The sequence below is a fragment of the Phyllostomus hastatus genome, unplaced genomic scaffold (genome assembly GCF_019186645.2).
Source record: "Phyllostomus hastatus isolate PE091 unplaced genomic scaffold, TTU_PhHast_1.1 phas_contig_432, whole genome shotgun sequence".
Classification (NCBI taxonomy): domain Eukaryota; kingdom Metazoa; phylum Chordata; class Mammalia; order Chiroptera; family Phyllostomidae; genus Phyllostomus; species Phyllostomus hastatus.
Window position 1 is genome coordinate 2,854,767 of NW_025333880.1, and position 12,894 is coordinate 2,867,660.

A 12,894-nucleotide genomic window follows, 5' to 3' on the forward strand; every position below is an offset into this window, starting at 1 on the left:
AATTCCCTCAAAATTCTAATTTTTACCACCTAGTAAAGAAAAAAGTTTATTTTTATTGAAATCTAAGCACATACAGTGGAGTAAGTAATCTTTTTCAGAGATCCTAACAATAATTATTTTGACTGGAGAGCTATATATAGTTATTGTTAGTTAAAACTTTAAATCATAAAATTAAAGTGATGGTTTTATAGCTAACATTTCCACAAATCACAGGCATGATCTCATTGCTACAACAGTTATTTTTTATTTTTAGGTGAAGAAGTTGAGAGCTTAAGGGAAGACAACTTAAATACAATTAGATTTCTCTGTAGCTACCAAAAGTTATTATAAAATATAAATGATACTGACTTCTGGCCAAGATAGAGGCATAGGTAGATACACTTTGTTTCTTTGCACAACCAAAAGAAGGACAACAACAAATTTGAAAACAAAAAATAACCAGAACTAACAGAAAATTGTGTGAAAAGTCTAACAACTAAGGAGTTAAAGAAGAAACATTCATCTAGACTGGTAGGAGGGGTAGAGAGGACAAATGGCAAAGTGGCAGACGGAGGTTCAGGTGGATCCACAGTTGTATGTGGATAAACCAGGAGGAACAACTTGGAAGCAAGACAGACCATGCAACTCAGGGTTCCAGCCCAGGGAAATAAAGCCTCAAAATCTCTGAATAAAAAAACCTGTGGGGGTTGAGGCAGTGGGGGAAACTCGACAGTTCGTTGGAGAGACCCACAGGGTCCTAGAATGTACACAAGCCCACCCTCCCGGGAATAAGCACCAGAAGGACTCAATTTGCTTGTGGGTAGTGGGGGAAGTGACTGAAAGCTAGCTGAGAGCCAAGCAGGTAGCACTGTTCTCTCTGGTACCCGCCCCCAACATACTGCACCACAATGCAGTGAGGTGGGTTGCCCTGCCCTGCCCTGCCCTGCCCTGGCAAATACTTAAGGCTCCACCCCTTACTATGTAACAGGCACATTGAAACAAACAAACAAAAAAGGCCCAAATGGAAGAACAGATCAAAGCTCAAAAAAACAGAGAACTAAGTGATGAAGAGATAGCCAACCTATCACATGCAGAGTTCAAAACACTGGTAATCAGGATGCTCACAGAAATAATGTTTATGAGTATGGTCACAAAATAGAGGAAAAAGTGAAGGATAGGAAAAGTGAAATAATAAGAATATACAGGGAACCAACAGTGAAGAGAAGGAAACTGGGGCTCAAATCAATGATTTGGAACAGAAGGAAGGAATAAGCATTCAACCAGAACAGAATGAAGCAACGAGAATTCAAAAAAAATGAGGAGAGGCTTAGGAACCTCCAGGACAACTTTAAACGTTCCAATATCCGAATCATAGGTGACAGAAAGAGAAGAGGAAGAACAAGAAATTGAAAACTTATCTGAAAACATAATGAAGGAGAACTTCCCCAATCAGGCAAAGGAAATAGACTTCCAGGGAGTCCAGGAAGCTCAGAGAGTCCTAAACACATTGGATACAAGGAAGCACACACCAAAGCACATAATTACATTAACCAAGGTTAAAGATAAGGAGAGAATCTTAAAAGCAGCAAGAGAAAAGGAGAATTACCTAACAAAAGAGTTCCCATCAGACTGTCAGCTGAGTTCTCAAAAGAAACCTTGCAGGCAAGAAGGGGCTGGAAAGAAGTATTCAAAGTCATGAAAGGCAAGAACCTATATCCAAGATGACTCAATAAAGCAAAGCTGTCATTTAGAATGGAAGAGCAGATAATATGCTTCCTAGACAAGGTCAAGTTAAAGGAGTTCATCATCACCAGGCCCTTATTGTATGGAATGCTAAAGGGGCTTATCTAAGAAAAAGAAGAAGATAAAAAATATGAACAGTAAAATGACAACAAACAATTATCAACTGGACCTAAAAAAACAAAAACAAAAACAAAGCAAACAGCTAGAACAGAACAGAATCACAGAAATGGAGATCACATGGAGGGTTATCAGTGGGGAGAGGGAGGGGGGAATATGGGAGAAAAGCTACAGTGAATAAGAAGCATAAATGGTAGGTACAAAATATACAGGGGGGGGTTAAGAACAGTATAGGAGATGGAGAAGTCAAAGAACTTATACGTACAACCCATGGACCATGGACATGAACCAAGGGGTGGGGAGGGAAATGCTGGTTGGAGGTAGGGTGCAAGGGGAGGGAGAGAAAGGGGAGGAAAAAAATGGGACCACTGTAATAGCATAACCAATAAAATATATTTTAAAAATGAAAAAATATAAGTGATATTTAATACTGTTTTAGAGCTTCCTGTTTGTGAGTCATTCCTTGCTTATGCATGTGTGGAGGGCTCCCATGAAGTTTATGGACTGGTGGTGGAAACCAGAGAACTTAAGATAACTATGTCTAAGTGTTAGAAGCGTAGTAGTGAGTGGGAATCTAAAAATAGAACTTTTTTTTTAAAAGATTCTATTTATTTATTTTTAGAGAGGGAAGGGAGGGATATGAAGAGAGAGGGAGAAACATCAATGTGCGGTTGCTGGGGGTTATGGCCTGCAAGCTAGGCATGTACCCTGGCTGGGAATCGAACCTGCGACACTTTGGTTCGCAGCCCGTGCTCAATCCACTGAGCTACACCAGCCAGGGCTTAAAAATAGAACTCTTAATTGCAAAATCTTTAAAGATGCATTTACAAATTAACAATATAATCTTCAAATTAAGTTATGATCCTTGAAATTGAGAATTGGAATTTCTAAATATGTAAATTATGGAAGCAAACAGTGTCAGATCAATTTAATCACAAACAGAAGTAATTCAGAATCAGAATTTCATAAGCAAGCAGGTTATTAGCTCACTAATCTAAAAAAGTTATTAAGTATCTACTTTCAATTAAGGTAGGTGGCACAAATCAAGAAGTAAACTGCCAGAAATCTGGGGCTGTGCTTGAGAAAAATATAATTGATCACGAGAAGTCTACTGTAACTCACTGTGGTAAGTAAGGCATGGCTTAGCTAAATACTCAAAAAGAATGACAGCCAGTTTAATGGCCAACTATTCCAAGGGGACAAAGCTTTTGGGATTATTTTTAAATTTAAGTATTAACAGGTAATAAATAAAAAAGCTAAAGTTTAGTATTCATTGAAGAAGTATATATGGGTTCTAAGAGTATATAAAACTTTAGTTAAAGCAACTCATGGTGACACCAGTTATATATGGCATGATAACCATTTTAAAACTTCTGCAGACATACAGGCTGCTTCTGGAGAATTCCATTTTAAAGCATAATGATCATATGAACATCGGATCTAGTTGAATTCAGAAGCCCTCAGTTCTAGACTACAGAAGGTAAAAAGGACTAGTCATTCATATTGTTTCCTGATATTCAAACTGAACAGTGAAATCCACACATTTCTAACACCTAGAATTCACAATTTTATTTCCCTTAAGAAAAGTTTTAGAAGAAAATTATTACTAACAGTATAAATTTTAAGAATATTTTCTACTTTACACTTTTAAAAGTTTCACATTTGGACCACTTGGAGCCAGGTCCAAAGATTGGCAAGATTGACACTGAGATAAGAAACACTATAGGGATTTTAAAATCAGTCCTCAAACTCATGCAAACCAAATAATGTCAGACAAGGAACAAAATAAGCAATTCAAAGGCAGAGACATGATAACTACAGAAAGTGTACAATCCCTGAGTGCACCCTTGATTTGAAAAAAAAAACAGACATAATTATAACTAGGAGAAAAACTGGGAAAATCTTGAGTGTGATCTGTACATTTGTGAACATAGATAATAGTATTATATCAAAGTTAAATTCCCTACATATGATCATTTTAGTGTGAGAGTGAGAGAGATATCCAGGAGATACATACTCGAGTATTTAGAGGTCAAGTGTTATACTGATTGCAACCAATTCTTAAATGGTTTTGCAAAAACTTCTTTAAAAAAAAAGTATGTGTGCAAGTGTGTGCAGATGAGTGTGTGTGTGTGTGTATACACGGAGAGGGGCATGAGTATGCTTGAAACAGGCAAGTAAGAGATGGTGGAAAGAAGCCTTTAAAAAGAGATAAGTAGGCAAAAAAAACCCCAGAACTTTTAATCTTTAATTTGGGTTTAAAGAAGTACAGGTTCTGGAGTAGCAGAAAAAAAGAAAGTCTTTAAAAAGATTAACACACTGGTGAAAAAGCAGTTTGGTGCAGAAAAGGAAGCAAAAAAGGACAGAGAACAAATGGAGAACAGAATAAGGGAGAAGAGAAAGATATGAAATTAAATTTTTTGGGAGCTTCAGCCACTAGCCAGGCTCTCTCAACCAGAGCTTAGCAATATTGACTGACTTTCTTTGTTTATTATTTTCATCTTTTTTCCTGTTTGTTAGATAAGGAAGATGACAACTCACTCAAGGAATAAACTTACAACAGGTGGCGTCAGGAGCTAATCTCTGGTCTGTCATCAAAGATCACGCTCTTCTTACTGGTATGCCATACTTGCATGCTTGGTACTTTGTATTGAGTTAAAAAACCTAGATTCTAGTTTTCTCTTTGACTTGTGGTAGTACTTTTTGTGCTTAACTTAATACTCATGTAAAATTATCAAAATGCACTTTTATTTTACAGAGATAAAAGATAAAAAAAAAAAAGACCTGTGTTTCTCAAAAGTTTCAACTGAAATAAAAACCACTGATTATTCATTTTCATATGAAAATGTTAATCTTTCTGCCATTTATTTCTGGTAACTATCAACTATAATATAATCAATTGCAAAAGCATTAAAAAAAGAATATAATATGGTTCAGAGGAAAGCTTAGTCAAATTTTAGAAGAAAATAGCCTTATTCTAAAACCTTAAATATTTTTAGAATAAGAAACTATAAAATTTAGAATTGTCTTAAGGCTTTTGCCCAAATGATACTTAAATAGAATATATGTATTTTTAGCAAACACAATTTTGGCTTACCTTTTTTATGGGTGATGTGGGTGTTGCCTGACCAGATGACACAGGAGGTGTAGTAACAGCCATAGGAGCTGCTGGTGTACTAGAAGTATTGGCATTAGTTACAGAAGCCATGGGTTTTGTCTTATCTATTTTAATAAAAAAAGAAGAACATTAAGAGTCAAGATTCTATATGAATTTGGTTTCAATGACTGGAAAAATACCATTTTATATTTTATTTTTGTTTAATGTTCTATTAATTCAAAGACTTCTCTCACTATTATTATCCCTTTTAACAAGTGAATTTTTAAAAGAGTTTCTAGAAATGTCTCAGTAAGTTTGCTGAAGTAGGTAAGAAAATATGAAGAAACATGACAAACTGCAAACTATAAAAAGCACAAATCGAATCTGACTGTTGTACTTTTAACACTACAGAAATTTAAAAAGTCTTTTAAATTTATATTTAAAACTTGAATGCATAAAGAAAAGGTACTAAAAACATAAAAACTGTGCAATTTTCTAGTGGATCAACATATATCTTAAACTGATGGCTGCTCTTTATTCCAGGAAATCTAAAAGTGCTTTTTGTCAATAATCAGCTTACTGACAAAAAGTATGCTTCAGTATCACAATGAGCATGCCTTTTCACCCCTATAAAGTCTATAGTTAAATGGGCATAATACCAGGTTGAATATCTTTTCACAATGTATCAAGACAATTTCCAACTGATAATCACTGAGTAAAAGACTTCTGTCAATATTAGAAATATTAACCTGATGTACGAAAAAAATTCAAAGACTACATCTCAACATATTAGTCAGACTGGCTTTTACCAAATGGTCACATACAATTTAAATCTTTAACTATAATTTATAAAGGAACTAGAAAAGCTTATTTTCCAAATGGTCAAAGGCCATTTTATCTAGTTTTAAACATGCCTTTGGTTTCAAAATGGGGCAGGATTGGTATCCTTCTATACTTTGGGGAGTAAGTATATAATGCGTTAAAGCCATATGAGATACTTTCATTATACTACCTCTCTCCCTTTAGACCATCTGTTTTCCACAGAAATCTTCCACCTTAAGTTATTCATCACTGTATGGTGTTACATTTTATAAGAAGACAATATTTAAAAAGCCTTATCTTTCAGGCAAGTATAAACATCCCACCAACAATCTGAATTTGCAATGATTCAGTTCTATTTGTGACTACAAAAACATCTGTAAATGTTAATAAGGTGAAAAGCACATCTCAAACGATAACAAAGGCAACACCAAACTATCACATTTAAAAACCACTATAACCTTAGGTTTCCAAATAAATTGAATCAGCTACACTCAGCCTAATAAACTTTGTCACTGTTAAATAATACCTTTTTTCCTTCAATGGAAGCTAAGCCTATTAGCAGTTAAATACAAATCATGTGTAACCTAATTAGACCATTTTCCTGAAGAAACAAACAAACAAACAAAAACAAAAAACAAAAAAACAAAACCCCCCAAACCCCGCCCCCCAAAAAAACCCCAAAACAAAAACCACCCCCCCAAAACCAATCCACTTAAATAGAGGGAGTAATTCATCAAATATTTATTGTCTCCATATTTCAAGTACTGTCCTAGGTACTGGGAACATATCAGTCAATGAAAAGACACAATATCTTAACCTCTCAGCACTTACAGTGTAGAAGAAATAAACAATAAAAATAAAATTCAACAGATTTTCTTTCATTTTATTATTTTTTTCTTTTCTCCCTATTTTCTTAAGGTTTAAAAATTTGTTTTAGACCTTGCTGGTGTGGCTCAGTGGATTGAGTGCGGGTCTAAGAACGAAAGAGTTGCTGGTTTGCTTCCCCATCTAGGGCACATGCCTAGGTGTGGGCCAGGACCTCAGTAGGGGGCAGCGTGCAAGAGGGAACAACACACTGATGTCTCTCTCCCTTTCTTCCTCTCTTCCCCTCTCCAAACAATAAATAAAATCTTTAAAAAATTGTTTTATATCAGTGAAATCTACACACCAAAAATGTATATGTATGTATGTAAGTAAACATTCACATTTGGTTTAAGAATAATAATGAAACAAACACCAGGTGTCCACTATCCAACTTAAGTAAACATTATTAATATTGCCGAAGCCCTTCTATCCACTTGATTTTAATGAAGAATGAAAAATTTCCAAGTTCTGGAGCAAAAAAACCTAAAAGCAAAAACATGCCTCATGTTCTCATTCCCTCAACTAACCTCTCAAATTTAAAATTTTTTTGAAAGGAAATTATGCTTTTGGTTAAGTTCCTATTTTCATCTGATTTATGAAAAGAACACTGCTTAAAAACAGGTTTGATAAAACAAAAACTAGTCTAGTAAAAATAATTTATGAAAGAAAGTTCAGTAAAATAGTTATTTTATGTCAAAGCGTTTCCCAAGGAAATAGCTACACAAAAAATAGAAAAAGAACAGTTTAGAAACCATCAAATCAAGCTGTAGCTCTAGAGGGAAATGGCTGCCTTCTTAAGCTTGCCAAATAAAGTATGATAAAGCCTTGTTGATATTAAAAGAGTGAGAGAGAAGAAACCCCACAGCATTTACACGGATTAATTCTTGAGAGAGAGTCAAATTTTCCTGGCACAAATGACTATTAGCAACAGGAAGAACAAAATTATCATAGTACAATGCTTCAGAGGAACATTTAAAGTTAGCTCAGTGAGAAACTAAGCAGAAAGTGGTTAGTATGCCTAAGTCCCAGACAGGGAACTAATACAATACAATTTGATGGTATCTAGTTCTATTTGTACTTATAGAATAAAAGAGTTTAGAGAACTATCCAGATCATCTAGTCCAATTCTTTTCATTTTACAAGGAAGGAAATTTCAACCAAAAGAAGTCAGAAAAATTGCTAGTCAGTGGCAAGACAGGCCTAAATGTGAAGTCTTTTGTTTTAAATAGCTCCCCAGTGCCTACCATTGAACAGTGAATTGTATAGAAAGGGCTAAAAAGAATTAGAGAACAGTATCTCAGAAATCTCTGTGAGATGCCTGGATTTCCAGTTCTTGAACTATAACACATAAGTAGTAAAAGACTTGACACATACGCATTAGGACATCTGCGTGCTAGTCTTGGCTTTCTTGTACACATGTGCATGTAGTTTAATTCATAATTATGTATTTTTACTACTGATTGGAGGCCAAGGCATGCCATACAAGATTAACTACAAAGACATAATTTTAAATACTTGCAAAAGTATCTGAGACAATTTAAATTTCATAATATCATTTCAACTCAAACATGGAAAACAGCACAAATTTAACTAAAGTGACGTTAGGTAAGCATGTATATTGATATTTAAATCATTAATATAAAATTTTATATAATTATTATATGAAAGCTAACATATTATAAAGCAAACGATTGCTGTATAGTACCAATGTAGAGCAGGTATTATTGCCCTGATTTTACAGAGAAATCGGAAATTAAACAAATTACCTACATCTACAATTACATGCATGAATCAGTCTGTTGCCCTTAAATATTGTATTCTCATATAATTTACTTTTATAATTAAAAATATTTTACTTAGCACATTATAGAAATAAATTATATACCCAGTGACTACCTGTTGCTTTAGTTTCCAATTTTACCCATATTATTGTCACCAAGGTGAAAGATATACTGAATCACCTGACTAGTAATGTGACACCAATAAATAAATTAAAGCCCCAAGTAACTAGAATTTAGGTATTTATATATATGCACATATATATGTATGTATAAAAAAACTGAGTATTACTGAAAAGTAATTTACTTATATGAGTAGCAAGCTTCGAAAAAAATAAATTCCAAACACATCTCCTGGCAACAAAGCTAACCTGTATCTTAGCAACATCTTGCTTTTAATGGTTAACAAAAGTTATCAGTATGTTCCTCAATATTTATTTGGCAAACTTTAGCTTCTCAAATTTTCTGATATGAAATATTTTGCTGAGTAAAAAGAAAATGATGCAAAATTGTTACTGTTGTTTCTAGTGGGCATAACCTGTATTTTCGGAACATAAGACACACTTAGGTTTTAGAGGAGGAAAATAGGTGAAAAAATTTTGAAACAAAAAATGCGGTAAAATATTTAATAGCATAACATAATATTTCACCAATGTAAATGTAAACAGAACTCAACAGCAGCATTATCAACCATTATTCCTCCCAAATTTGGGGGGAAATTTAGTGTGTCTTACAGTCTAAAGAATACAGTATTTGGGATGCTGCTGGGACTTAGTTCTAGACTTTGGGGCCTCAGAAAATAGTAGGGAAATTCTTGAATAGCTGCAAAACCCATTTACATCCTATCTACACCATGCTGTGAGAGACTTGCAAGTCTCTTTACCTTCAAACTTACTAAAGAGATCAGGTAAAAAAAAAAAAAAAGAGAGAGAGGTGAACAAGAGCCTTTAATTAATTAGAGAACAATAAAATCACACCTACACTGCCTGGAAAGTTCAAAATTAAAGCCTGATCTCATCTAACTTTACACTGAACCAAAAATCACTGAAAATCCTTTTATCTTTCAAATTTTACCTGTTTCAGCTTCTGATTCTGAGTCATCTTCCTCATCTTCTTCACTAGAGCAGCTAGATTCATCTTTCTTTCCTTCTTCTTCTTCATCAACCTTTTCTTGTTCCAGAGATTCAATACGGGATGCATTTTTCTCTGGCTCAATAATTAATGTCTCTTTGCTGTGAAAGGAAAATAGTTTACAAAAGATTATAAACACAAAAGGTCAAAATACATTAATTTCTTCCAGATCTACAACATATAACAATTATGACTGTGGCCATCATGCCAACTCATTCACAGCAATAATAAAACCTACTTTAATATTTTACTTACTTTTTAAAGGTCTTCTGTGACTGATTATTGTCCATATTGGCTGTTGATTCAATTAGTGGAGACTTCTTCTCCCGTTTTTCACTATGGAGCTTTATAAAAGTTATGGAAGGGAAAATAAGAATACTATTAAAATAATATTAATTAGTAAAATACAAAATTTAAAATAACAAACACTGAACAAAATAAAACAAAGAAAATATTTAAGTTGTACATGAAAAGAAAGGTGCTTGGGTAAAAGATAAAAAAGTTAAGACAGTTAAAAAACTCCATGAAGGACTAAGTTGGATTCTTTTAGATCCCTCTCAACTTTTGTTCACTAAAAACTCAGGGTCAGCCCTGGCTGGTGTAGCTCAGTGGATTGAGCATGGGCTGCGAACCAGGCATCGCAGGTTCGATTCCCAGTCAGGGCACATGCCTGGGTTGCAGGCCATGGCCCCCAGCAACCGCACACTGATGTTTCTCTCCCTCCCTCCCTCCCTCTCTCCCCCTCTCTAAAAATAAATAAAATCTTAAAAAACAAACAAACAAACAAACAAACAAACTCAGGGTCTAACCACAACTTAGAAGGTCTGATGACATTTTACTTCAAAATCTGTTTCCTAGCTACATCACCTCTTGCTTGTTCAGGGCCTGCTATTTGAGGAATCTGAGATTTTATAGCCTTTACCTTCTAAGAAAACTTTCTTTTACTGATTCTGGAGAGTGGGGAAGGAAGGGTGAAAGAGAGAGAGAGAAACATCAACAGGCTGTCTCTTGTACGTGGCCTGACTGGGGACCAAACCTGCAACTCACGCATCTGCCCTGACCGGGAACTGAAACTGCAACCTTTAGGTTTGTAGGATGACACCCAACTAACTGAGTCACACCCATCAGGGCCTAAGTAAACATTTTTATAAACTTAAAAGAACATGTTATTCGTCAGGACATGTACATTACAGAAGTATTCATTTTGTGAGGGAGGTTAAAAAAATGGGGATAAGCCCTGGCTGGTGTAGCTCAGGGGATTGAGTGCCAGCTTGTGAACCTAAGGGTCACTGATTCAATTCCCAATCAGGGGATATGCCTGGGTTGTAGGCCAGGTCTCCAGTTGGGGGTGTGCAAGAGGCAACCACATATTGATGTTTTTCTCCCTCTCTTCCCCTCTTTCTAAAAATAAATAAAATATTTTTAAAAATGGGGATAAGCAATATACAGGGGATAAGCAATATACCGCCACTACTCCTTTATTCTCTTTCACTGTCATATTAGTTTTATGGTCAGAAAGTACAAAACATCTCAAGAATATTTTTTACCTGTCTGAAACTCAAAGCTACTAAGAGAATTCACTAATTTAAGATAATTTTTAGACAGTCATCAAACATACCAGATTTTGTTTCTTTTGCAACTCTTCTAAATATCCCAAAATGTCTTCATCTGCTACATCAAAGGCTGTCTGGCCCTAGGTAAGAGACAAGGGGGATGGTGATAGTAAAAACTCAATAAATTACAAAATGCCTTTGGTGATTCTGTATGATTAATTAGAAAAAAGTTAGATAACATTTTTATGTTAGAAAACATAGTACACATAACTTGAATGATATGTATGAGAAATCACTGTGAGAGAGAAGCAGTTGATAGACCTTTCCTACTTTTTTGGTAAAAACTTTATTTAGATAAAATTCATATACCATACAAATCACCCATTTAAAGTACACAATTCAATATTTTTAAAGTATATTCACAAAGTTTTAGAACTATCAATATAAACAGCTTTAGAATATTTTGATCACACACACACACACACACACACACACACACACACAAAACATATCTATTAGCATTCATCTCCCCACTTACCAATCCCCGCCTAGACCAAGGCAACCACAAATCTATTTTCTGTTACTATGGATTTGCCTATTCTGGGCATCTCATATATATAAATGGAATCATACAATACGTGATCCTTCGTGACTAGCTTTTCTCACTTTGCATAATACTTTCACGGTTCATCTGTGTTGTACCATGTATCATTACTTCATTCCTTTTTATTGCCGAATCATATTCTATTGCATGACACACCACATTTGCTAATCTATTTATGAGTTGATGAACATTTGTTTTTCCTTTCTGCTTTTTGGTATATATAATGAATAATACTGCCATGAACCTTTGTAAGTTTTTGTTTGGACATCCGTTTTCATCTTTTTGTGAGTATAGCTTGTAAGTGAAATTATTGGGTTATGTGGTAACTTCATGTTTAACCTTTGGAGGCCTTATTACTTTTTGATACCTCTATAAAAATTAACTAAATTCTTAGAGTAATAAAATTAAAAAAATATCTAAAATGCTTAAAGTTCAGTCTGCCACAGGTATGGCTTAGTTTCAAAAATTAATCCAGATGAACACCTGTTTATTATTATTCTGCGTGGAAAAGAATATTTAAAATAGCTGCTGACTTAAATATTAGACTCAAAACCACAAAAATCCTAGAAGAAAACATAGGCAACAAAATCTAGGACATTGCTCAGAGCAATATTTCATCAGATATACCTCCCCAGGCAAGGGAAACAAAAGAAAAAAAATAAACAAATGGGACTACATCAAACTATAAAGTTTTTGCACAGCAAAGGAAAACATCAATGAAATAAAAAAGACAACCCACAGAATAGGAGAACATATTTGCCAATACATCTGATAAGGGGTTGATATCTAAAATTTATAAAGAACTGACAGAACTCAAACCAAACCAAAACAAATAAACAAACAACCCAATTAAAAACTGGGCAAAGGACCTGAATAGACACTTTTCCAAACAGGACATACACATGGCCAATAGACATAGGGATAAGATGCTCAATTAATCATCAGAGATATGCAAATTAAAACCACAATAAGATATCTCACACCTGTCAGAATGGCCATCACCAATAAATCAACAAACAAGTACTAGTGAGGAGGATAAGAAGAAAGGGGAGCCCTTTTGCACTAGTGGCAGGAATGCAGATTGGTGCAGCCACTGTGGAGAGCAGTATGGAGATACCTCAAAAAATTAAAAATGGATCTGCCTTTTGACCCAGTGATCCCTCTTCTGGGAATATATCTGAAGGAACCCAAAACACTAATTTGAAA

General features: G+C 34.6%; 1 protein-coding gene across 6 annotated transcripts in view; it reads right to left on the reverse strand.

Moving 5' to 3' along the window:
- Positions 1–12,894, reverse strand: part of PPP1R12A (protein phosphatase 1 regulatory subunit 12A) — a 141,976-nt gene that overhangs the window by 43,185 nt on the left and 85,897 nt on the right. For all 6 annotated transcript variants that reach the window (XM_045844976.1, XM_045844974.1, XM_045844972.1 and 3 more), the window contains exons 6-9: positions 11,150–11,224; positions 9,787–9,875; positions 9,475–9,632; positions 4,937–5,061 (exon numbers count right to left, since the gene is read on the reverse strand). In XM_045844976.1, the coding sequence (XP_045700932.1) occupies positions 4,937–5,061; positions 9,475–9,632; positions 9,787–9,875; positions 11,150–11,224 (447 nt within the window). The remainder of the gene's footprint in view (positions 1–4,936; positions 5,062–9,474; positions 9,633–9,786; positions 9,876–11,149; positions 11,225–12,894) is intronic.